This window comes from Ascidiella aspersa, chromosome 5, assembly GCF_963924565.1.
Source record: "Ascidiella aspersa chromosome 5, kaAscAspe10.2, whole genome shotgun sequence".
Classification (NCBI taxonomy): domain Eukaryota; kingdom Metazoa; phylum Chordata; class Ascidiacea; order Phlebobranchia; family Ascidiidae; genus Ascidiella; species Ascidiella aspersa.
In genome coordinates, this window is record NC_139451.1 from 22610335 (window position 1) to 22637299 (window position 26965).

The window sequence follows — 26965 nt, forward strand, 5'->3', positions numbered from 1 at the left end:
AATATAGCCAATGGTAAAGCAAAACATATAGTCAGGGGCGGATTGAACAGGGCCACCTGACCATGCCACTCAAACTTTTTTTTTCGGTTGAAATCCTTTTAGCCCCACTGTTAACAAGATGCAAAAAAAGTAAACAGTTTACATCAACCCCTAAGGTCCAATTCCAGATCAAATAATTTAGTCAAGCTAAATTACTTGATAGATTCAACTCAAGTATTTTTACTCGAAAACCTACAACCTAAATTTATTTGAAAACAATTACTTCACTGAAGTCCAGTGGCCTTCTATCATTATAACCCTTATATTAATTTATGCCACCAATGGGCGTGATATAAACCAGTATATTTGTTACACAAAGCTAATAACAAAGTATATAATACATTGATTATTAGTTTTGCCAAATGCAGCTGGTTGTTTCTTTGTTTACGTCCGATATTTATTCAATGTAAGTTTGCATAGGGTATATCCTCGAAACAGATGTTTTTATTTGATGCCTAATTTTTCATTCTATTTTTTTTAACTGTCTTTCTTTGATGGTATGTTGTGCCTTGTAAGAACGCAAAGCCGTAATTTATTGTTTTACGAAACACAGGCTTCAGATATATTTAGGGTAAACCCATTTGGTAACCTAATACACTTGCGTCTAATTGCCAACCATTGCATTTTTAGTAAAATCTGCCACTTAGAAGCCTTTTATCGATTCGGTCAACTGTAAAATCAATAACAATCAAAATGACGATGGCCGCAATTATTTTATTTGTGGGAATTTTGATAATCTCCAACACCAAACGTAAAAGCCGGATTTTCACACCGAAGAAAGTACGTTTAAAACGGAAGGTGGACCAACAGAAGTGCGGAGAAGACACGGCAGATTTACTGAAACAAGCGATATAGTTCACTGTACAAATCTATCAGCAACAAATGGTTATAAAACAAGAAGTTCTTTAGGCCTATAGATGTTATTTCATTTGTTCAGCAATTAATTCGACAGGCACTGCATTTTCACGTGACAACAATAGGAGACATGCTTATTTTAGCGGAATATCATTGTCTCGCTTCAAGTAAGTGCTGTGTATGCTGCAATTAAGTAAGTGGTAATGGCATAAAACAGTAAAAGCGATAATACTCTTTTGGCAATCTTAAACGTGCAATCCTTTGTTAGCATACCGAGATACGCTAAATGTACAACAGAAAAGCAGATATCGTAAAACTGAAAATTAACCGGCAAAAAATAACAATACATCAACACCGCACCAAGCTTTTTGGCCCTTTCATGACTAAAAAGAAAACACATGTCTACATAAGCAAAACTGGGTAAACTGTAATAGTGAAAAAAAAACTCTGTGCATTTTAACAAAGTGAGTATTGGCTAGGTGACTAAAAGGTCGTTCAGGGTGACATTTACTGCGATCGAACGCTTAGACGGTTGGTTCGGTGTATGGTACAACCGACACTTGGTAGTCTGGGAATCGGTTCATCGACATGTCGATGACAAACTCTGCCTGGCCATTGCTGGACTGACGTTCAATGTCGTTTTGCGTAATGGTGTACTGGCTGCTGGACACCTTGGAAACGGAGCCGAACCAGACCTGCGAAAAGAGAAAAGGGTTTTATACCACGCTGCTTTCGTCGGACTACGTGAGTTATTGCTAATGCCAGATCGATTTGGCATAAATTAGATGGGCATTAAAATCGATTTTTCGACTCTTTTCTTGGTAAAGTTATTGTTTCGGGTTTTAGACGTTCCTTTGACAGGGGGTGCGATCACAACTGAAGGCGAGTTGCTGTTAAAGAGCTATTTGGAGGAAAGCGTAAACAAAATACTCACATTGATGTTCTTGATTGCTTGTGGGAAGGTTACAGTGACGGCATTGACACCAGTCGGGAAGTACAACTTTCCTTGTGCGCCGTTGGGCCAGGTTCGACTGAACACTACGAAGCCTTCAGAGCGAGCTGCAAGTAACAAGAAATGGTTTTAATTTTCTGCAAATCTTAAACTTGCAATTGAAAATTAGAAAAGCCCGACAAAGTGTTTGCCAACAATATATAGGTACGACCAGAGTGATATCGGTACAGACCCGATGAACCCGCATACATTTTTCTACAGTGATGAAACGCTTAGCCCAAGACCCAAAAGAGTTTTTAGCCCCAAATCGACGTTTTACTTTTTCAGCGGTTGTTTTTATCACTTCCCACCCTCACCAGAGCCGTTTAACAAATTTACAAAACAATCAAGTAATAAGGTCAATTAAAAGATGGGAGCATAATGGTTGGAGGTTGGAATAAGACGTAATACGAATATCAAAGCCCACACATAAGTATATAAGTATCATTTTGAGGGTTTTGAATAACTCTTTATTCATTTTCATTTTTTTGCATTCAATTAAAAGACGAATTTGAACTCACGAATTTCGCAGATGGCCATCCTGCTGCTTGCGCACGAGCTGGTGTAGAGCATGTAGTCAAGGTAGCCGCAGTCTCCTGCTCCTGGCTGATCATCTGCCCAGCCGGCGGTGTAGGTGAAAGCGGAACCGTCGGAGTTGACGAAAACACCCTCCTCGGCGCGATCGGTCAGACCTGGGGTGTGAAAAAGAGAAACGTGTCAGACCCAGTGATATTTTTTTCAATTATTGACGGATTACTTATAGTTAACTGTTGGACAAACTTTGCAAAATAGTTCTCGTTTTTTTTTGTCCGTTGATACCCGTTTTGGCGTTTTGTGGTTCGCTTTATTTGACCTTTTTTGCGACTGTTTTTGCATTTTTATGACCACGAACGGCTATTCAGTTGTTACGTTCATAGGAAAGCGAACGCACATCCAAATACCTTAAACTCTAGTCGCCTTTACTTCAAAAATGCTTAACCAGCGAAGCTAATATGCCCGTCTTGGCGGCCATTACAAACTCGAAAACGCGAAACGCAGCCGAAGCGTGTTATCTCTCATTCTTACCGATCCATTTGTCGCCTCCGTAGTTGCGCGAGACGATCTTCCTGACTCCATCGTCTTGGACAATAACGAGACGGCCTCCGTTGACGCCACAAGCTCCTTCAGCCTCGTCGTAAGAGCTCGATTCGTTGGTGGCGCGCATGCAGCTGTGTCCGTACGCCATGTATCCGGCCATGCAGTCGGCAACTGAATAGAAAATAGCGGGATATGGTTAAGAGTTTAATGGCTACCTTTACTTTTGGTGCATCACTCGAACGCTTCGTTTTTAAGTCTTTTTTAGTTTCATCCCTTTTTTTAGTTTTTGTGCAGCTTTCGCCATTTAGACAAATGTTAATAATTTTATTGCTTTCATAACCTTGGTGCGGCAAACTTTAAGTTGAATTAATTGATGTGGCTGCACTGAACTTTAGTAATAGGTTAACTGTTATCGCTGGTCAGTAAGACTAGACTCGGTTTAGATCGAATATGCATGCCTTATGTGTGTGATGACTGAGTCCAGCTTAGCAACCTGTGATTTGTTAAGGTAAAATCGAGAATGAATTGATACCAGGGAAAACCGTATAGGCAAGACTTCCAAAAATGGGAGGTACTTATCACTAACGCGTGTTTTGGCAGTTTGAATCTTACCGGCGGCTCTTGGCAGACAGGTGACGCTATCGACATCCATGTAGTGGTCTTCTGGGCATTCACAGAAGAAAGAGGACTCGATGTTCACGCAGCTGTGCGAGCATGGGCTGTTGTCACACTCGTTGGTGTCTGTTGCAAGGAAATAAATGACAATTTAAAACGGGTGTCGCGACTTTTGCTTGATTTGCTCGCGAACAAACGCCGTTTCTATGAGTCTATTTTCCTTTCAAGGAGTCTCGATGGAATTAAGAAGAAGGTAAGGAATTAAGAGGCAAGGCGGAAAACGTGTAGTTCATAAAGATTGCTTCTTACAGATTCGTGAAGATACTTTCATAAAGATTCTATAGCGTTTTACGAACGTTTGAGATATATTCTGTTGGGCAGTAAAATGTGATCCAAAACTGTTCAAATGCCATGCCAACCTAACAGTAAGCATACAACTAAATGAAGGATCCTTATATTTTATCGACGGCCACATGAATTTTTTAAACCCGGTTTTAGCTAGCGTAGGCTTACCGAAGCAGGTCATGTTGTCGGGTCCGAGAGTGTATCCGATTGAGCATTCGCAAATGAAGCCTTCCAAGGTGTCCAAGCAGATGTCGCTGCAGCCACCGTTGTTCATGGCACACTCGTCGACGGCTGCCTTGGTCACGTTGTTACCTGTGGAAGCAACAAAGGTCAAAACCGGCGACAGGCAGGGTTAAATTAGTTCTACGAGTTTTTATCAAGCTCTGACATGCATATATACGGCCAACTGCAAGAGTGTGAAAACTGAGTCTTTGTATTCACTTAAGAACTGCTAATATGTAATCACTAAAAAGCCATGCACGCTTGTGCGCGACACAACTAATTTTATACCGCGGCTAACAGCTTTCGAAATATGTGTGAACGATTAATCTGCCCGGGTTTCCAACGCTACATAACTGTCAGGCGAAAAACAAAAGCAAATAGAGCAAACGACTGGTGCCGTTTGCCTGAGACGAAAGACAAAAATACGGATCCTTACGTGCAACGCAGTCCCTGGCGTTGACATCGAGCTGCATATCGTCTGGGCACTTGCAGTAGAAAGATCCCCGGGTGTTAACGCACTCGTGAGAGCATCCACCGTTGGCGACTGAGCACTCGTCTTGATCTGCGGGAGAAAAGCGGAAGAGGGTTAAAGTCAGTCGCGTGGAAAAGAGGGTGGAGCGAAAAGTGAAATTTTAGGTGAGAGGTGTGCGCCAGTTTCATTATATTTTAAATTGCGTTTACTCGACGCCTTGTGAGCAAGCGTGGTACAAACGTGTTAGATTTAGAAGCGCAACTATATAGTTTAATACAATCGATAGTGCACGCTTGTATAAACAATGGCAACGGCCACTGTGCTTACAATAGTCACAAAAAACACATTGCAAGGCTATGTGATTGGTGTGAAGGTCAGGGGTAATCAGCTACAAAAGAAATAGAGTGACTTCAGTTTAAAAATACGACGTGCGTGGGCTATGCGATGTGAAAAACACAGTACAAGGCTGTGTGATTGGGAAAAAAGGTAATCAGCTCCTAAGGAAAAACAGTTTATCGGTCCTTTTGGTGTACTCGTATAACTGGTAGAAGATTTCTCACCGTGGCACACAGCCTCCTGGATTTGGTTAAGCACGAGACCGCTGAGAGCGTCGAAGTTCTCGGCAATGAAGCGTCGGTTGTCGTTTCCGGCCAACTGATCCAAATCTACCTCGTTCAGTTTATCGCCAATACCGACAGCGAAAGTGACGGCGCCCATGGCACGAAGCTGTTCGCTGGCTGCCAGCACATCATCCTGAGATGGAAAGCAGTAGGTTAAATACAAGCCTATTGTCAAGGAGTATGTTAGTTAGTAAGTAAAAAAGAGCTCTCGCGCCGACAACAGGGTAGAACGTGACTCTTGATTCAAACTGGGAAAACAGTTACTGTTCGATACACTTATAATAATCAGTGCCTTTTCTCTAAAAAGGTCGAGTAGATCGTGTTCAATGATTACCTGAAGACGATACAAGTTCGTATCGAAAGGTATTAACTGTAAATGAAGATCAACATGACTTCGATCTACTCGACGATTTTAGCTTTGCAATTCATTATGAAGCTACCACTACGTATCCCTGCATAGTGTACCCAAGTTACTATTATTCACTGGCAAAAAAGCAGCGACCTTTGTTTTACCGCAACAAACCGGCATCGCCAATTTCTCAACCTGCCGGATGATTTATAGAGTAAATATTTTCGATATTTCGGCAATAAAAATTGGATTCGATCGTTAAGCGAAACTGGTGTAGCTGGTATAAACTGGTACAACCCATCAGAAGTTATTTGCGATTTAACCCTTCCGAAGTTTTTTTGAGAACTTCACCTTCTGAAATTTTTCTGGTCTAACTCTTTTAAATTTTTTTGTGATCTAAACCTTCCGAAGTTGAGGACTTTTAGAAACAGCTGTTTCTTGTTTCGGTGACGCACCTGGGATTTGCCGTCGGTGATGGTAATAACGATCTTGGTGACACCGTCACGGGCTCCGTTGGCAGGCTTGAAGATGTTGTCGGCGACGTACTGGACGGCCTTGCCGGTTCGGGTTCCGCTGCCCATGTAGGGCATCATGTCGACGGCGTCGATGACGTCAGAGCGGCTGTTGACCGAAGCGAAGTTGAAGCGAACATCGACGTCTCTGTTGTATCTGCGCTCGGCAGGGACAAGAAAAGTTTTTAATTTGTGAGGAAATTTGTGTATATTGCGGCTATCTTTTCAAGGTTCTACTGCACGTCTTTAAAACCGATCGTCAAATTCTTACGAAACGATTTTTAAATTATTTGTATTGTATAATTTAGAAATCTTTCGTTTCAGAATGAAGCCCGGGTCGTCTATTGAAGTCGCACAACTCAAAGGCATCTCCCGAACTGTTTCTATACCACGCTTCGCGTTCCTTTTAAAAAGCGTACCACACGTATTTTAATTTAATAATGGAATTGCAAAGCCAAAAAGGTCGAGTAGATCGACATCATCTTGATCTTCATTTACAGTTAATGTGAAACAAGCTCGTATCGAAACATAATCAATATGATGTCGATCTACTCGACCTTTCTGGCTTTGCAACTCATTATCAAACTACATTACATATCAGTGCATAGTGAACCTGGTGCATTTTACATAACCAACATAATAATGCGCGGATTTTCCAAGTTGCAGCAACGGGATTCGTTTGAGCCGTCTTAAAACAACAACGTACCTGATGAGGGCGCTGTGTACTTTGTCCTGTCCGATGATGAAGGAGTTGAAGAGAGCGGATGTGAAGGACTTCATCTTCTGGAAGTTGTCGTACTTCACCGAGCTGGAGGAGTCGACGATCACGGCGAGATCGGCCTGCGAAGTCGGGTTGTTTAGAAAACACGAAAAACTTAGATATCGAGTGGAGGAAACAGTGCGTATACCATTTATAAATCACCACGATAGAGTATAACATTGTTATAGTAATTCACGGGCCGAAAAAAAGATAGAAGGTTTTAATAACAGTGACTGCGAATCTTCGAAGAAGACAAAGGGCCTTACAAGTTACAGTTATTCGTAGAACAGAACGTCTTTTTGAAAAGCTATAGTTAATGGGCGATGGAAGCAGAAGGTTGTTGTACAAGCTACACAAGGTACATATATTCGATGAAGAAGAGAGAATGCCTAAGTGAACTACAGCAAGTCCGCGTTTACAAGTTATACAGTATGTTGGAATACAAATTTTAAAGCTGACTTCTCAAAATTTAAAGCTGAAGTTTTAGGCGAGTTTCAGGGTTGGGCATGTAACTTGCTTCCTTGGTGGCTGTATTGTTTATGATTGGCCAACTAAATCGCTCTATTTTGGACCAACGTTTCCGGTTGGGATGGTATAGTTATACAGAATAAATGTATTTAAGGTGTGTCCTAATGCTGTGTTACCGACCCGTACAGCAGTTTAGCCCGGTGGGAAATTACAGCAAACTTACAGACTTAAGATGGCAAATCTGAGCGGCGGCGCACGGCTTCTCGTTGGCATTGCAGGCGTGTCCTGTGCAGCAGCATCGGCACACGTCGTTCTCGCTTTCGCCATTGCACTGTGTCGGCATCCAGGCTGTGCGTGGGTTCTGTAGGCGAAAATAGAAGGGATAAACAACGTTATAGTTTTGCTACTTTTTCCGTTGTTTGTATAGACAAACTTTTAACCGAGGGGCGTGCTTGGAAATTACTTGGCTGCAAAGTTTCTTTGCGTGTGTTTTTCTTGTTTTAATCTAAACTTCGTTCAAATTGTTTTCAGCCAGTCAGATCAGAAGATTAAATATGCACAGTTTGTCTATAGGTTAAGTGTATTTTTATTAAAAAAACATTCTTATAGCCTCTTAATGACATAGCTTACTGTACGAAATGCGTTTTCAATTTTTTTTTTCAAATCCTGCTCTACAGCGGAAACCGCAGAAGCCACAGTTTGTCGGGCGAAAAAAAACTAGATTTCAAAACTCACCTGGATGTAGTTGTTGTTGCAGGATTTGGTCTGTTTGCAGCGCTTGAAGATCAGCTTGCGACCTTCGTTCACGCGCACTTCGTTCTCGCAAGAGTCGGCGTCGGGGGCGCACACCTCAAGTGGCTGGGCGTTGCATTCCTCGTTGGTGGCAGCTCCCTCGCAGGAGTAGCAGGCACGTCCTGGAAAGGCAAGGCGTATAATGTTAAGTTGGGCGACAACCTCGTACATTATGACGTAGACAATGGCGATTGTTTGTATGGAACGTCCGAACAATGTCACTTGCTGTTTATTGATATTTCGCCCAAATTTCGCGGAAAGCAAGCCCGCACTGGATATATAATTCAAGCAGTCCCCATCTATATCTTTAAAAGCGCTTGTTGTTATATTTATAAGTCCTGATTGTTCTGACGCCGTGCTTTTAGCCGTCAACAATATTAGTAAAACGAAAGTGTTTCATAGTAAATCTGTGTTATTCGAGTTACATTTTAATTTTGGGCCTAAACAAAATACGGATCCCTGCGTAAAGGGAAAAAGTTGTAGGTTTAATTATACAGATTGTCGTTTTAGGGATATAAAGTTGGCGCCCATAAAGCAAATGGTGATATTTCGACTTTCTTCGATCGATAACCCACTATTCCCCGAAAAGTACACTTACCGCAGGTCTTCTTGTCGTCACGGAGTGCTTCGCCGTCGGGGCAGAGGCACACGTAGCTTCCTTCGGTGTTGGTGCAGTTGTTCTGGCAGCCTCCGTTGTCGACCAGGCACTCGTTGATGTCGATGCAGCTTCCGTCGTCCAATGTCTCGAAGCCTGGCGGGCATGAGCATACTGCGCTGCCGTCCTGGCCCTCAGTACAGATGTGGCTGCAGCCACCGTTGTTTCCGTAACACGGGTCGGGTCGGCAAATGAGACCGTCGGCGTTAAGCAGGAATCCAACTGGGCAGGAGCACTCGTAGCCGGGTGTCAGGTTGGTGCAGTTGTCAGAGCATCCACCGTTGGCGGTCAGGCACTCGTTAACGTCTGGGCAAAAGAAGCGAGCTTGTTAGTTTGCATTCTGAAACGTTTTAGTCTGTTGCAGGCAGGGCCGGATCATATTTTTTAGGGGCGCCCTGCAGCACTTAAGATTTTGGTGCCCTCTACATATGTGACCATTGTTAATCGGGGGCCTGTTGTGAAAAATGGTTCTCATGCCTACAAACATTTATAGAGAGGTTTAGGATTATACTTGAGAGAAAGAGAAAGAAGCGAGATTAGATTTAAACCGGGCCACTATTGAGGTCTGAGTCCATAGGCCAACTCGAATTACTTCATTAAACAATGATCGCAGCACGTTTGAAATACGGCCATGAAAATTTCTGCGGTGCCCCCTCTTCCTCGGTGTCCTAAATATGTGCTTATTCTACTTAATGGTTAATCCAGCCGTGGCTGAATGACCGGGTTACATGCGATGTCCTGGGCATGTTTACTAAAGGCGATTTAAAACCTTGTTTTTTCTGAGTCTAGTGTTGGCTGGCAGTTGTTTACTTACCAATGCAGGCCTTGCCATCTGGGCCAATGATCGAACCTTCGTTGTGGCATCGGCATTCGAAGGACATAAGGGTGTTGACACAAAGCTCAGCGCATCCGCCGTTGGCGTCCATGCACTCATCTGGGTCTGCAAGTCAAGCGCAAATCGGTTCAGTCGCTGGCATTGTGAAGCAATAAACGCCGGGGTTTAAATCAAAACAATAACGTTTGTAAACGAACCGGCGCGTTTTAAAAGCGAAAAACGTTTATATTCGACAGAGTTTTGCATGAAAAGTTAGATTCATAAAACAGTCCAATTCAAAATGATTTTCCGTTGCGTTTTTTTGAAACTTACCGCAAGTCAAACCGTCCTCGAGAAGAGAGTACATTGGTGGGCAGAAGCAGACGTAGCTTCCGATGGTGTTGGTGCAGTTGTGTGTGCAACCACCCTGGTCGATGTCAGCGCATTCATCGCTAAAAGAAATACGAATCAGTTAGCAAAAGTCGGGCCGCTTTAACAAGTATGTATAACAAAGCAAGGCGAAAGAAGGCAACCTACCGTTCGCAAATCATGCCGTCGATAAGCACGTAGTCAGCTGGCTCGGACGGGCACACGCACTCGTAGGATCCTGGCAGGTTAGCACAGATTGCTGGCGCAACGCAGCCGCCGTTGTTGATCAGGCACTCATCGATATCTGTGCAAAATCAAGGAGTTGGCGTTTTGTTTCATTAACCTTGTCGTAGCGTTTAGCGCCAAGAGATATCAAGTTTTTTAAACGCTTCGAAATGTAAGACGCAACTATAAACGCAACTAATGTCGGACGCAAAGTTATTATGACGACAAAAGGCTCATTCGAATTGAAATATACTGACGACGTCTTTGCTGGCGCAATATGTATATATATATATATTTTAACAAACCTAAATTACTAGCTTTACTAGAGTATTCTGCTATTACTGATGATGAATTAAGGTGGACATTTATTTTGCAAGGCTCAATTTGATTTCCACTATCACATATTCAGCGCTACTTACCGACACATGTGTCGAGATCCTCGGGTTCGCCGTCCCATGCAGCTGTGTTGTTCTGGAAGTTGTAGTTGCAGTTCAGCTGGGTGGGTGCGGCACCGTTTTGCGAGTAGGTGAATCCTGAAAAGGAAGGAACGACAGCCGTTGAGTAAGAGTCGCCGCGAGACTAGTTTTACATTAAACACAAAATATATAACTGCTACAGGTTCAAATGAATCTAAGAAGATCTCTTAAAGAGTGTTTTTAACTTTTAAGCCAAAGCCGATTGGCAGAAGGTAACATTGCGCTTTGTAAACTCAAAAAAAGGTTAATACAAAACGGCGTTACAGCGTTAGAGCCTTCGGGAGTCTAATTTAAATAACAAAATACAGGCTTTGAAGCATAATGGTTGGAGGTTGAAGTAAGACGTAATAAGAATACCAAAGCCCATACAGAAGTAGGTATCATTTTGAACGTTTCGAATAACCCTTTATGCATTTTCAACATCAGATGTTAAACAAGGCAGAGTATGACATTACCTGTTGGGCAGGTTACGACAGCAACACCACCGGGGAAGACCTCTCCGTTGTCTTGGAGTCCACGGAATGAGACGTATTCCCTGGTGAAAGATTCGCAGCCTGGCACTGTTGTAAAAAAACATGAGTTTATTTTTTGGTATTGTGGGTTGATTTATCAATGGAGCAAGTTACCAACAAACTTCTGCAGGGTTGTGTGATATGAGTAGCAGAAAATAAACAAGCCAGTTGTTTTTGTATATAATCTTAAGAGTAACTTCTTTTGTTTGGAGTAAATTTCAGCAATTTCCTGCCAGCGGCGAGGTGATGTATCTCGATATAGAAACTCGTTTCGCTCAAATACAAGTATTGTTTTACTTATCACTTCCTCCCTGTTGGAGGTAATAAGAAAATAGACTCACGAGTGAAGTTGTATGGGCAGAGCGCGGCATTGCAGAGCGACTCGAGGCAGCAGCATTCGCACTTGGAGTTCTCGAGGTTGGGGTTGCACTGGGACGGTCCCTCACCGGCGTCACGCGGGTTCTGAACAAAGTAAATAGGGCTATAGTTAGACGAATAGGTGGTTAGGTGGATTACATTGGTCAGTAATTATTGCCGAACGTTACAAGATAGACGGAGTAATGCCGGGAAGTAAGTTACTTGGAGGTATAGGATGCTTTCTTGTGCGTTACTGTACTGGTGATTTTATAGGTTAAACCGGGTATTGTCAATTTCTAAACAGTTATGCATGTTAAATAACGATCATTTATAGCCGTGGTTAGCAGAGAGCGTGATGTTTACCTGGATCATGTTGTTGATGCAAGCCTCGACCTGCTGGCAGCCCTTGGTGATCATGGTGATGTTGTTGCGGGTTCGCATCGTGGTGAAACAAGCATCCTGGGACGGGGCACAGGCCTGAAAGGAGAAACCAATATAAGGATGTCGTGCAATTGAAAAAGGCTTGGTTCATTATACTTTGGCGAAATTAATTGATTGTTGATCCGTGTTACTAGTTTATATTGTGTGTTGTACTAAACTCACAACGCAATCCTGGCCTCTCCGAAGCCATCTTGTACCATATATAGGTGCCGTTACCGTTGACCAGGACGACTACAGAGGGGCTTGATCACAGATTACACATTGTGTATACGTACGATTCAGCTGTGCTAAGCTTTATAGCCTCATTTAGGATTTTCACAGTAATTGTGGATAACAGCTTTTTTGTCCGATTTAACTTACAACTGCCTCGTTGCACTCTTCGTTGGAAGGCAAGTTCTGGCAAGTGTAGCAGAGGATTCCGCAGGTGCGGCCGTCGGCGCGGAGCATCATACCGGCTGGGCACTCGCAAATGAAAGATCCTGGGGTGTTGGTGCAGGTGTGCTCGCAGCCGCCGTTGGAGAATTCGCACTCGTCGATTTCTGCGCGCCAAAACGAAATTTGAATGTCAACAACGATTCGGAGGCAACAGTGAAACTGTAACGTTCGTTTCCGGTGTAAAGCGTTAAACTGGCGTGTTTAGGTATAAGACAACATCTCGTGTGAGAATAATGTCGATGATATTTTCTTTGCATAGTATAAAAAACACATATAAGTTTTCTACCATTGATGGAATACTACGTCCATGAAATTGTTAACTGTATAACGCCGTTAGAGATTGTTCGATCGTATAACATTGATAACGTGTGACGAACAGTTTGCAATTTACATCCACGGAAAATAACCTTCTGGTAAAACAGCCTAGGCTAGCAGTCACTTACCGGTACAGTTGTGGGCATCTTCGTTAAGGGTGTATCCAGGCTCGCACGAGCATCGGTATGAACCGCCGGCCTCGTTGGTGCAGATCTGGGCGCATTGCATGGGGAACACTTGGTTGTAGCAGCTGTCGATCTCTGCACGAAAAAACAAGCACGTTTCAAAATCAGGTTTCATTTTTAGCAGTGTTAGACAAGTAGCAAGGTGTGGCTATTGGTAGTCAAAAAACAGACTTTATATTTGTACTCTGTATCGCTTTTCATTCAGAGTTGATTTTGCGTCGATAAACAAAGTTATCACACGTTTTTTAAGGGTAGTTAAACACCTATAACATAGGTGATACGCATGGAGGGGTGCACTGTTAAATCTGCTCAGTGAACTCACCGCATGTTTGCTTGTCGGCTCCGATGATCATACCCTCTGGGCAAGTGCACTCGTATCCTGGCTCGAGATTGACGCACGTGTGAGAGCAGCCGCCGTTCTCGTCAAGGCACTCGTCGTGGTCGAGGCACTCGTTTCCAGAGACCTGAGAAAGGCGTGGGTATGGGATTAGTCTTGGTAAAGGATGAGCCTATATTCGTGGTCATGTTCCGGTTGAAAAAATGTTACACGGGAAGATGGTGTTACACTATACAGGTGCCGTTATTTCAATGGTGGCTTTACGTTTTATTGCAATCGTCAGATGCCAGCACTTACAACTTGGTGGGATGGGCAGATGCAGCTGTATCCTCCGAGCTTGTTAACGCATTTGAAAGCACAGCCTCCGTTGTCGACAGCGCACTCGTTCAAATCTGAAAGGTGGAACGGAATTGCTTTAGCATCCGGTATGCGCAATGAAAGTCATCAAAGGTTATAACAAGGGTTCTTAAACTGGGGTCCATGGACCCCTTGGTGGATCCTTAAAATAGTTCAGACTTCATTTATATTTCACATTTTTCGGCCTGATATCAGCAGATTTACGAAGTCTGTGTACAATGTTACGACTATTTTTTACGTCATCTCTAAAGGTTTCTTGTCTGCTGTGGTTCATGCGAAGCAAAAAAAAACATTAAAGAATCCGCGGTAAAAAAAGTTTAAGAACTATAGTGGTTTCTTTTTGCAGGGGCCAGGAAAGTTCAACTGTGTCTTATTGCAGGGACCCGTTAAGTTTACTCACCGCAAGTGACACCATCCTCAACGATTGACATGTCTGGTGGGCAGGTGCAGTAGTAGGAGCCGACGGTGTTGGTGCAGTTGTGTGAGCAGCCTCCGTTGGCAACCGAGCATTCGTCGAAGTCGCAAGTGTGCTGGTCGGACTGCACAACAAAAAGACTTGGTTAGTTTTTTTACTAGTTTGTGTTTGGCTGGTGTGCGGAGAAATCGTTTGACTTGTCCTATAGGCGGTACAAACCAGTCCAATTGTTTTCAAAGGTAAAGACGCAAATAAAAGTAGGAAGGAAAGCTTTTGTTCATTTTTTAGAAGCGTCCAACCCTGGTGAACATTAGAGCGAAAAATTTGGGGTAATTTTGCGACATGAAAAATAAACTCACGGTAAGGAACTGGGGCGGCTCTGGGTTGACGCAGAGCTTGTCGTTAAGCAAGGAGATGAGGCCGGCGTCGAGGTCGGAGAAGTTGTCGACCATGATGTAGTTGGCGGTCGATCCGGCAATCTGAAGAAGCTCGTGCTCATTGACACGCTTGGCTGTGGAGGAAAAAGTGTTTGTGAGATAATGCTTAGTCGGGGTCGGCTGCATTGTGTCTAACCGCTTTTAATTTGCCTGCAACTTTCTGTATAGTTTCTTAAAATGACGATTAGCTTTCCGCGGTGGGTTCATGTTGATTATTTCTAACCTGTTAAACGGTTACATCTGTAATCGCCAACAGTTGTTGAGCGAGCTATATCAAGTTATCGGTGATACATTTCTTCTAGGACAAGATGGTTCTTGGGTCAGTTTACAAATTCATAAATGTTTAGTTGGTTTTAAAACGTACCAGGATTTTTTTCCATAAGGCTTATTTAATATCGTGAAATATTATGACAAACGATATCAGTTTAAAAGACTTTTACCAAAAAGTATTATATTAAAAAGTGTTAGTACATTCCTGCATTGTGTCTAACCGATTTGAAATCAACCTGCATCTTTCTGTATAGTTTCTTAACACGACAATAAACTTTCCGTGGTTGGTTCAGTGCCCCCTGTTGATCAATTCTAACTTGCTAAATGGTTACCTCTGCGCGTTTAACCACAACCTCCTTCAAGAGTCTTTACCCAAGCTTCCTACAGCGGTGTCAAACAGCAGTCTCAGCATCAACATTCTACTTACAGACACCAATGGCGTAGACAATGTCGGCGGCCTCGTGAAGGCGCTTGGCAGCAGCGGGAAGATCACGCCAGTCGTACGAGCGTCCGTCAGTGATAACTACAACGGCCAGAGGCACTCCGGGACGGCGACCGCGAGCTACGGTGAAGTCCTCGCTGACAGCGTTGTTGATGGCCAGGGCGGTCTTGGTACCCCTTCCCTTGTACACGATTGCCTGCGCAAGAAGGTGGTGGTTGGAGATTTTCAAACTCTGTTCATCGGTCGTGTTGAAGTGTGTTTTTTTACTGGCAGGCTTCGGCATTAAATCACTTAGTTTTGACTTAGCAAATTTTGGATATTTTTAGTTTCAAATTAGTTTGGAATCTTTATGAAAACAGCTGTAGTTATGGTTTTCTTAAAATGGTTCATTATTGGGTTCAGGTACCGGAGGGATTTTTTTATTTTAGCCACTTATTACTTACGTCCAAAAATTCATTGAACTGGGTCTGGTTGTGGACCTGGTTAAGGTTGAAACGCCTGTATGGGGCCTTGTTGTAGGTGATCAAACCGACCTGAAAACAGAATCAACCATAAGTAAAGTCAAATAAACAGAACTAGAAACGTGAAGGAAATGTCTTTCGAAAGAAGTTGTAAAGCAACTCGCGAGGAATTATCTCAACGAGAATTGAACAAAAACGTTAATATTTCAGGACAATATGTTCGGCCTTGTACTTTGTTCTATAACTAATGGCGGAAACAGAGTGCAGTAGCGTCTAAATGGGGTTACGGGGAAAATAAACAACTCAAAGAGCTAAACAATCTTTTTGTCAGTATACACTTATAATAATCAGTGCCTTTTACTATTTTGAAAATGACTAAAAAGTTATGTGAAACGTTTAAAGTGATAGCTACTTCTCTATAGGCTTTCATATTCTTATTACGTCAATTTTCGTTTTCACTTACGCGAACGGCGTCCTGTCCGACGTTAAGCTCGGCAACAGTGTTGGAGACGAAGTTGAGCATAAGGTCGAAGTTGTCCTGCTTGATGGAGCTCGACTGGTCGAGGATAAAAAAGAGGTCTAGCTTCTGGTTGCCGCATGGGTTGTTGCCGGGGCAGGAGCAGAAGTAGGAGCCGTTGGTGTTGGTGCAGGTGTGCGAGCAGCCTCCGTTGTTGACAGCGCACTCATTGATGTCTAGAATAGAGGAAGAGAGGACGTTAACAAAGGGGTTAAGCGAAAGAGGGAGTTAAAGCGAATAAGCGTTAGGCGAAGAGGTGGCTGATGTACCAAGTTTTTATAATTTATTACTATAACTAACCGCTTAGTTGGAATGGCGTATTTAAAAAAAGTGTTTGTTTTTTTCTTACATTATCTAAAATAACAAAGTCTCTATTGTTTTGTTAAGAAGTTTGTTTTCATTGACTATTGGCGCTTTAGGCCATTTTAACGCTTACTGCGCCAGTGGGGGCCTTGTTCGAAAAGCAAAAACCTGTAGGTTCTATTAATTAATAATAATAGCGTTGTCAATTACAAAGAATCCAAATTTTGTTTATCAGTTTGTTTTCATGGACTATTGGCGCTTTAGGCCATTTTAACGCTTACTAAGACAGTGGGGCGCCCCTTCTCGAAAAGCAAAAACCGGTAGGTACTACTGAATAAAAATAATATATAGTGTTGTCAAGTCGGTGATTTATACCTCCGCATGTTCCGATATCTCCGAGCCAGTATCCATCAAAGGTTCGTGCGACCTGGGAGCAGACGATCTGGTGGGAACCTCCGACTGGGCCGTAGCCAACTGGGCAGGTGAGGGTGCAGGTGTCTCCAAGCTGATGGACAAAAAACGATTATTAGACTGGGTCAGAAAGAAAAGATGGGGCTTCTAGCAAATGCGACCGTTTTTGTGATGAACTCGATGTAATGTTGTAGAGTAAATTTGTAAACAGCAAAACGGAATGTTTTTAAGGGTGTAGTAATTGGACGTGGAAGGAGTGTCAGACAAACAGAAAATTTTAAAGAATTGTTTTATAGGACAAACTCAAATATAAAGTCGACTGGCATTTTCTGCTCACCTCGTTGCCGTTGCAGGTCATGTTCATGCCGGCGGGAAGGTCGAGCAGAGACGGGTCTGGGCACTTGATGTTGATATCGTCGGCGATTGTGCAGTCTCCTGGCACGTTGCAGAGAGAGTCGTGGCAGCAGCAGCGGCACACGGAGCTTCCGTCAGGCTGAACGTTGCACTGAAAAGCAAATGTGGGGATGGTTAGACGTTGGTAGATTTGTTTGAGGTTTCGCACTTTGAGGTACAAAAGGCCTTGGGTGTTGCTAGATTCATTTGAGTGAGTTGCAAACGGAATTTGCGCTCGCTTTGCAGCAGCATATTTGGAATCTACACGGTTTACACCCGATCGCTTAGTGTGGTATACCTGTTTATACTTAACTGATCAGTCTCAAAGTGGATTGAAGACTGAAATGACGGCTTTGCGGTCGAACGGCCAGTTGACTATAGAATCTATGCTATAGTCATTCACATGTGGCCCGGCAAGGCAGAGCTTTGTTAAAAAAAACGCTAAGCCGCTTAACGCGACCATGCGGCACTCGCCGCGAAATTACGTCACGGTGTGTCTGGCGCAAGCAAAAATCCAGGAGCGACGGGCGTTCCCGAATAATCCGGACGCGAATCGGACAATTATGCACTTGGATCGAGATCACAGCAACGCCTGACGCCGTCTTCTATATGCGTGGGCGTCGATGCCAGGTGAAATTTAATTGTTCCCGGCGCAGGTGCTACATTTCGAGTTTAAACAACAAGTTGTGAAAATTACCGCCGATCAGTGATAACAGTTCAATTTTAGGGTTTTCCCTAGGCCTTGACTGTTAACCAAAATTGTGTGAGCTTTTTAGAAATTTTTTCTTGGAGATACTTTCTGGCTAACAAGCAATCGAAATCACCAAAGTTAATGTTCAATGTGATGCTTAGAGAATTGTGCTGGGCCCATGATAACAACATTTCCTCTTAGACAATGTACACTGCCAACGTGCCAGGTATAGCTTGCGATATTTTGGGAAACCATTTAAAAATAGGTCGAAATAAAGCAAATCGCAAACAGCAGTGCGTCGAATAGGCACCGATCCTTGAGCAGACAAACTGAAATGCTCACCTGGGATGGAGACCAGGCGGTTCTCGGGTTCTGGATGAAGTTGTTGCCGCAGGCCTCGGTCTGCTTGCACATCTTAGAGATGTAGAGGACTCCGTTTTCGCGACGGGTGGTGGTCTGGCAGGATTTCTGCGACGGGAAAGCAATCAGAGAGCGTTAAAAGCACGTCTATTTTTTTCGGTTTAGCGTGTTCTAACACGTCTATGATTAAAAATGTGAGTTATTTTGTGGACTAAAACAAGTTAAAATCCCAAACAACCAACATAAAAAAGAACTTGCCAATGTTTTCATTTCGGTCGAAAGATCATTAAAAAAATGCGTACCTGGTTGGGCGCGCATACGACGGCGTCCAGGCAGTCCTCGTTGCTGAGAGCGTTCGAGCAGGTGTAGCACATCACGCCGCAGGTGTGTCCGTCGGCGCGGAGTCCGTAGCCTTCTGGGCACACGCACACGTAGCTTCCCATGGTGTTGTTGCAAGTCGACTCGCAGCCGCCGTTGTTCACCAGGCACTCGTTGATGTCTAAAAGAGCAAAAAAAAATAGTTTATATTGTTTTAGACGCGCCGCGAGTAGTTGTTGAGACCGCGCTATGGGAACCCACTTGTTTTCGATAAAGGGCGTTTTTTGGCGGTTAAACGGTTTCAGGTCTGATTTTAGTCATTTTATAGTGCCTTACTTTCAATATTGCCAGTAAACTTATTTATTTTTGATAGGCAGCTCGACTCGATGAGTGAACGGTCCTTTCGCTGTCATTGTGTTATTCTTTATGTGATTTTGCTTTTCAATGTTTGCAAAGTTGCACAAAAAATAAATTGCGTCTGAATCTTTGTCTGGCATTGAACTACATTTTTTACCAAGTTTTGTGCTGTTTTGGCCAAGTTTGTTAGATTGATCGCATATTAGTTATTATACGTGTATCTTTGTTCGAGGTTTGCAATCATCGATGTTAAGGCCGCTACCTTATGTAATATCAGAAAAAGCTATAAAGCTTACCAGCGCATGAAACGCCATCCTCCATGAGTTGGTAGCCGCTGTTGCATCGGCAGAAGAATTCGCCGTCGACAACGTTGATGCACTGCTGTTGGCAAGCGGTGTTTCCGTAGCAGCTGTCGTCGACTGAAGAGAAAAGAAAAAAAACGAATGGTGAATGTTGATCGGGCTTTAATTCTGTTCAAAATGCTGCTGCGAAGTTCGGATTTGAGTGGAATTTCGTCCAACAGTAAAAACTCACGGTGCTATGATAAGTTGAAAGCATACTACGAAAATAGTGGGAATTGTGTATGGTTTATTTAAAGCCCGTTATTTTTTATTCAGATACTTTTTAAAAGTTTTAGTCCCCACAAAACACATAATCTTATCCCTTTATACGCAAGCATGAAAGGGGACTTTGGCGATTTAACACAGAGGACAATAACCTGGGGTTATGACTTATTCGTTCTGTGTTCCGTTTTCAGTAAAAAAAATGGTTTTAAGTAAATCTTTTGTTTTATACTACAAAACTATGGATGTTATCACAACAATAAAGTTGACTTTTAGCGACCGGCATGATAACGTTTCCGATCCTGAAAATCGGACGTTAAATACCGTATGTCGAGAAATGTTTCAAAGAGGTCGAGAAACTTACTGCAGGTCTTGCCGTCTCCGGCGGTGATGCGGCCAGCTGGGCAGCTGCACTTGTAACTTCCGTCTGTGTTTTCGCAAAGGTCCGAGCAGCCGCCGTTGTTGTCCAAACACTCGTTGATGTCTGCGCGCAAAGAATTGTCAGGTCAGATTGGCGATTTTTTTTCATGTGTAATGGTTGCTTTGAAAACGCTGCCAAAGTCGGGGGTCGATAAGCAACTTACCGTTACAAGAAACGGTGTCGACAGCCAGGGTGTAGCCACGTCGGCATCCGCAGTGGTTGGATCCGACCAGGTTGAAGCAGTACTGGGCGCAGCCTCCGTTGTTTTCCAAGCACTCGTTAACGTCGCCAGAGGCTTCGCAGGTCTGCGAACAGTTAAAGAAGCATTAACTATAGGGCGTTTGGCGTCGGAAATGTAGCTTTGCGCCCCTTAGACTACTAGTTTAGAAAAAATCGTGGTGAAACAAGTGAAAATTAACAGTGAGCTTGTTTAAAGATAATTTTTAACCTGGTGATAGTTTTGACTCCTTTTCAGGTGGTCTAACCACTCTCCAGCCCTTGAACAAGTAAAAATATATCGATTTGTTGGGGGTGATTAAAATAAAATAACAAGCTTTTTTTCTAATTTAATATTTTTTAATAGACTAAAATTATTCCGTGCACGTTCCAGATTAAAGGCTACTTCAAGTATAAGCTGTGCCCTTAGAGTAGCAAGCATTCAAGTCTATAAATCTTCAGAGTCAGAGCGAATTAAACGATTTACGAAACTATACTATACGAAGTTAACACTGCGAAGGTAACACCGCTTTAGAATGCGCGTGCTTCTCGAAAGTTCGAAGGGGCTCACCTTGGAGACAATGGAGTCAACTTCAGCACGGAGTTCGGTGAAGTCGCTCACAACCACGACGTTGTCGGTAGTCGGCAGGGAAGCGATCTGGGCAAGTTCGCTCTCGTTGACTTTGGAACCGATGCCGATGGCGACGACGCGGGTTGCCTTGGCTGCCGACGGAAATGAGAAAAGTTAGAGTGGCACGTAAAAGCAGCATTACAACTAGATATAGATTCGGGAAACCCCACTAATTTTTTTAGTGGGGCATCCGAAGTTTCTGGGTCGGGTACTGATTATTTTAGGGCAGATAAAAATTAACCTTCCGTGTGTTTGGGTAACAGTAGCAATTGAAGTTGCAAAGTGGCCACTTCTATTACAAGCCAAGAAATGGGAGGGAGCCTTTTACGTTGAGAAATCGTTCGTGAAAGCAAAAAATTGCTTCAAATCCTTTCATTTGCTTTTTTTCACTTACCCTTGACCAAGTTGGCGAACTTGGGCAGGTTTTCGATGTCTTGCGACCTTCCGTCGGTGAGCACGATCACAACGGTAGGCACCTGTCCCTCCCTCCAGCCGTTGTATTTCTGCAGGCAAAGAAGCGAGCGGTAAGCTAAAGCAACGGCAAGGGCGCGTTAGGAAACGAGCTCAGGCTCGATCAGGTTAGGGAAAAACTGTTGGCGCGTTTCTGAACTGTTTTTTTCGAGTTGTTTAACCCCTTAGGCCTCTTTGTGCGTCTCAGAAATAAAGAGGAAAGGCTTATTTGTACGTTTTAAGGTGTCGGCGATTTGAAATATTTTTTCCCTCGTAAAAATGTCGTTTAAATACATTTGGAACAGAAACTTTAACAGCTTTACGTATCCTTTGAAAAAAGCTCGGGTGCTTGTTCTTGAATGTAAACTATTCATCAAAAGCTAACTGGTGCAACAAAAATGTGTAAAAAAGTACGGCGGAACAGGTGACGGAAAGCAGGCGTTAATCACGTGGGGTTTCGCACTTGATAAAAAAACAGTGGCGATACCAACCTGCAACAGATGGTGATTGGCCACTTCGAGGGCGGTGGCGGTTTTGGTACCCTGGCCGTAGTAGGGCATGTTGGCGATCGAGTCGAGCACGCTCTGCTTGTCGAAGAAGGTGTTGAAGTACATGCGCTCGTCGACCCACGAGTTGTAGCGGGCGATCGACACACGTCCCAGACTGCGACCGATTTCGATCTCCGACACGGTCTGGCGATCAAATTTCGGGGAAAAACACGTTAAACGTATGTTGCTGTGGTTTTTCTAAGTTTACGACAAAACGACGAATATAGGAAGTGGGGATTTTTGTGTTTTGCATAATTGGCGAAGAAGTGATTCTAAAATCGGCAAAAAAATTAAAAAATCGGGACTTTGGTGGATACTTTGTAGCGCATAAACAACACTGTAGTGCCAGAAATCAATTTTAAGGCTTAAATGCAATAAAACGTATGCCCGAAACGTTGCAAATTAATTCCCAAGCGACAAAACACTAACTTAAAACCACAGAGAATAATAGTTCTAATTAAAATACAAGGAAGGTAAATGTAAATTTATCCTTGGAACCAAATAGTCTTATTTCGAGGATTCTCTGTTGCCGTTTAGTCGGGCTCAAACAAACAAACCAACTTACGGCGCTCAAGAAGTCGCGGATAAGTTGGAAGCTGGGCGCTGTGACGGAGCTGCTAGAATCGACGACGAAAAGAATGTCCATGGCGGCTGAGCAGGTCACTGGTGGGGGTGGTGGTGCTGGAGAACGAGCGGGCGAGAAATTAAAACGGCGCCAAACGTGGAAGTTAAAAACGGACTTATTTGCTAGTTATTACCAAGTACCCGTTCGAGTTTCGGAAGCTTAAGATTCGACCTAGCCGGACACTTTTAAAGCCGCAAATCGTTTACCGAAGTAATTGTAGTATTATACAATTTCCCAAGGGATCATGTTGGTGTCCTAACATGCCTTTGACATTCGTTCTGTGTACACTTACAAAACGACTGAGCGCCGGTTTTGTAGTTATTTAGTCTGAGTATTGTCTGATTGCAAAACCTAATTTAACTTAATTATAAAAAATAGGTTTTATGAAATTGCCTAAAAAACTACCTATTTGCTAGTTATCAGTAAGTACCCGTGCGAATTTTGGAAGCTTAAGATTCGATTGGTTCGGACACTTGGTCCGGGTTTTTTTTTTAGTATATTTTTTCAGCGCAATCTACCCGGCGCTCCTTAAAACGTGCCGAAGCCAGTAAGAGGGAGCGCGGTTCATCAAGGTGATCTGCCCACGCACACGGGCGCCGGCGCATCGCGTCATCGAAGTTCGCCTTCTGGGAAGAGGACGGCACCGGCGCGGCCGTGTCAGCTCGTATTAACCGCACGGCATGCCGTCCAACCCGTTTTTCCGGTGCCTTGGGTCCTCGGCGACCTTTAAGCGCGCGAACCGCGTGTAGGCGAATCAGAACAGCCTATTTTAACAGGTTTTGTTCGCTGCCTGTGAAGCGTTTTATACATTGAATGCTGTACGACATTGGCACATAGGTTTTCTGTGCGCAGCTAATTTCGTCTGATTTAAACCATCGACACTAGAGGGCGACGTTAAGCCAGATTACAATTGCTGGGCGAACTTACACCGCTTCCACAATGAAGGTTTTTCAGTCGACCCTTTAAAGTTTAAACGCTTTTAAGCAATTAAGCATATATGGGTTACTGTTTTAATCGGTTTCGTGGCTTTTAAGCGAATAAATGCGATAATACAAGCGAAAGTAACACAACGCTTTTTTAATTACCGCGATCCTTTGGTTATAAAATCGGATGGGATATTAAACGTTGTTTGGCATTCTGATTTCGCCTCAAAATAAATATAACTACACTTGGTGAGTTATGTGAAAACGTCGTGAAAACAACGATAAGTTTTTTTTATCGCCGTACGGTTAAATCGTCGCCGAGAAATGATTTTCATCAAACGAGTTACTAATTTTTTAGTGAATGTATTTTTGAGTTCAACTCTTTCAAACCATACTCACTTTCAGTAACATCGACGGGAGCTGCAAAAAAAGAAAGACAGTTTAGAAATGATGAAACTGCTATATTTAACATAAATGAAAGAATGCTGAGTAATGTGGTGGCAATTAGACGGCTTTTTACTTGCCAATTCCTTCTTAACATCACTGGCTCTGATTGCTTGCCACCATTATCGGATAATTTTTAGGGCCATATCCGGAGAGCTACTTATATTTGGAAGGCAATTAGCATAGTTATGGTGGTCATCAAAGACAATTTGGGCCAAATTACGAAACTTTAATTTAATGCGATGATATTTTTAACTCAATGTATCAACGAAAAATGGCAAATACTTACGAAGTTCTTCCTGGGCATTTGCTGCCGCAATGAGCACCAGAGCGAAGATAAATTTCATCACCATTCTACAAAAGTAAAATAAAACCTATTAAATGTCATCGGTGTTGTTCGGATAACAGAGAAAAAAAAGGTGTAGGAAAGAACCACTCTGCCCTGATATGAGTAACGCCAAAACGTCAGTAGAGGCTAATTTTAGCTGGGACCAAGCTCAGGCCGGTATACCTATGATGACTAACGCCACAACTGGTTGTAACCGCGTAATGACTACGCAGTATTGTAATAACTGTGTGCGTGTTGCTGTACAAGCAATTTTTTGGGCCCGTCAGCCCTTAAGGCCCGTCAGCCCTATATGTAAAACGCGTCACGGCGTCAGCAGGCTTTGGTATTTAGCAAACGCTTACGTGCGCCAATGGGAATCAAGCAAGGCCGGCGCTCACACAGGCCACCGAGTTCGGAATTATACCGCCGAAGAAAGACGCCCGAAGCGCATTTTAACTCACACCTGCCTTGCACTAAAAGCCGGCGAAAAGCGGAATGGCAACTCTTGTTCGACACCGCCGCGCAAATGGCCCAAGGCGACAACTGCGGTTTACCGTCTCCGTCGCGTCGAGGAAATGCGGAATCTCGCCATCTCGAATGGTGCTCGTGTGTGTGAATCAGATCGCAATATGTGCAGAGCTTTAGAGCTGTGAAACTCGAAATACGCGCCCGAAGGAAACCGAACACTATGAATCGTCACTGTTTGCCAGTTTTTTTCGCCACTGGCTGGAAGTTGTCGATTTATTTTCGGGATGATCTACATCGGAGATTTTGAGTCGCTGGAAAATCGCACGCGCCCGAATTTTGTTCGTCACAAATGATTTAAGCCGATATGAAATTGCTTAAAGACTTTTTTAGGTGATTAAGATCAAATCGCGTCATGACTCACATACTACCTGAAAAGAATCTATTTTGGCTTTAACAATAAAACTCAAAGCGTAAAAACCCGAGTAAAATCAGGATCATACATTTTTTAAATGAATATATATTTCGATTATACTGGCATCGTCAATTCCTGCTGCCAATGGTTTTGGATTCCACAAAGATACGCCTGCTTATATATTTTTTGTCTTTAGTTTAGCTTGAACAATTGACCCTCTTTAAAAAAATCCCAAATTTACGTATTTTAAAATGATCGGTAAATAATCCAATTTTTAATATTGCGTTTTTTTCCGATATATCACCGCGTCTCGTTCGTAAAATGGATGGGCGATCGCAAAATGTCAGCAGCGTGATTTGCGAAATTGTCGGCCGATAGCAATCGTGACCACACGGCCTAGAACAATTTGTTTCTGCCCAGAAGCGAAAAAGCGGAACTCAGAAAAAAAATCCGATACGCTAATGGAAGTCTTTTGATGGACGGGAGATTTACATACTTTTGTAACGTATTCATGAATATTATAAAAAATAATATTTTTACCCATTTCAAAGAGACATTGCTTAACCTTACAAAAACCTTTATTAGTTTTAGATTTTACTAAAACCACTAAGTCTTTGAAAAATTATTTATCTTGGCGATCAACTCTATCGGTCGGCTTGTGCCAAAGAACATAATTAATTTCGGGGCTATTATTATAAATTTAAGCAAATTTGATAAATTTATTCAGATAAGATCTTGATCGGTTTTGTAACTTTGGCCAAGGCAGCTTCTTACAAGAAGAGTTTGCCAAATAATTGAAATCAAAATTCTGCTTACCTGACGTCTTTCAGTCGTACGGTGGAGGATAAGGTGTGGAGATTACGTTGAACGAAGAACTCTACGAATTTGCTGAAGATCGGGCTCGACCCCTTCTTGAACAGCGTTAATATACAGTTCTTTAAGGCAAAGGAGGAATGAAAATAGAAAGCTCGGTTAGTTTCCGGACGAAATATTGGTATAACAAATAACAACACAGCTCCGTTAAATGAAATCACAAAAAACGGTCCTGCCGCGCTAAAATATTTCCATATTTTAATGGAGTTATATTTTAATCCTGTAAATTCCTGCGTTTTCTCTATCGCGGTCTTTCAAAGAAATCATTTTCTTCTTTGACATCTAATGTTAAACGTTTGGGATTCGTTTAGAGACCATGCGCTTTTTACCGGAGCTTAAGGATGCGATACATTTCGAAGCCACTAGAACTAAAAATCGAAGGTGCATCGCTTGCCCTTCCAAAGTCTATTGTACAACACTTAACAAAACAAACGAGTAGCTTGATTACCAGGCGTCTAGCATAACTCGATTCGTTTAAGATAACGACGTGAACTGAAGATCGGGTTCTCTCAACTATAGAGTAAGATAGTCAGACGACTTCGGCGCATTGCTGCTATTGCTGTTCTGCTGCTGCTGCTCTCGGAGCGGACTCGGTATCGAAGTGATTTCAATCTGGTATCTGGGCCGCTTTAAGAAGCCCTGGCGCCGTCGCCCCGGGGCAAGGCAAGGCGCCTCGTCGAGTCACTTTCTCGCCTCCTCTCCGCTCTCTCACTGCTCCTAGCTTTGGAGGAAGGCGAGAGAGGCCGGCGGCTTGCGTCTCGTCGTGCAACAAACACGCCGCGCCTGCATATACGTGGTGCTAACGTGGACTCGGCGAGCCGCGGCGCCGCAGGAAACAGCCGCCGATTTTCGCGTCCGACGTCCCGAGTTTGCATCGGGTTTCGCCGGTTTTGTGGCGAAGCAATTTGGGATTTTAGCGCGAGCATTTACCTGGTATCACACAGGTCGAAAGATTTGAGGCCTTTTTAACAGAGCTATAGTCAATGGGTGAAATTTTTTACAAACGGGAAGTGTTGGGATCAAATCGTTTGAACACTTAGAAAGAAACGTTGGCTACTTGAAATGTAGGTCAAAAATATAAAACCTTGAACGT

General features: G+C 43.2%; 1 protein-coding gene across 1 annotated transcript; it reads right to left on the reverse strand.

The window, feature by feature from the left end:
• Positions 1-733: 733 nt before the first annotated feature.
• Positions 734-25931, reverse strand: LOC146145439 (uncharacterized). The gene is made up of 43 exons (XM_083389841.1): positions 25816-25931; positions 24081-24145; positions 23747-23767; positions 22365-22480; positions 21743-21943; positions 21196-21304; positions 20742-20893; positions 20118-20259; positions 19898-20017; positions 19267-19389; positions 18598-18794; positions 18278-18403; positions 17189-17356; positions 16816-16945; positions 16084-16313; positions 15603-15692; positions 15145-15355; positions 14370-14521; positions 13996-14134; positions 13536-13630; positions 13224-13365; positions 12845-12976; positions 12327-12505; positions 11889-12002; positions 11510-11630; positions 11112-11216; positions 10600-10713; positions 10124-10259; positions 9920-10038; positions 9587-9712; positions 8716-9078; positions 8061-8239; positions 7549-7686; positions 6804-6937; positions 6041-6254; positions 5177-5369; positions 4581-4706; positions 4091-4234; positions 3575-3703; positions 2951-3133; positions 2407-2577; positions 1829-1953; positions 734-1589 (listed from the first exon to the last, which is right to left on the reverse strand). Exons 2-43 carry the CDS (start codon positions 24142-24144, stop codon positions 1419-1421), a joined length of 6144 nt encoding a protein of 2047 aa, XP_083245967.1. The 5' UTR covers position 24145; positions 25816-25931; the 3' UTR covers positions 734-1418.
• Positions 25932-26965: the final 1034 nt, after the last annotated feature.

Bases quoted from the DNA above. Each gene is read 5' to 3' on its own strand.
- LOC146145439 (XM_083389841.1), bottom strand. From the start codon at position 24,144: ATGGTGATGAAATTTATCTTCGCTCTGGTGCTCATTGCGGCAGCAAAT. The intron at 20,018-20,117 runs GTAAGTTGCTTA...CTTTGCGCGCAG, and splicing joins CGACACCGTTTCTTGTAACG to ACATCAACGAGTGTTTGGAC. The intron at 11,217-11,509 runs GTGAGTCTATTT...TTTTTACAACAG, and splicing joins CTGCCCATACAACTTCACTC to TGCCAGGCTGCGAATCTTTC.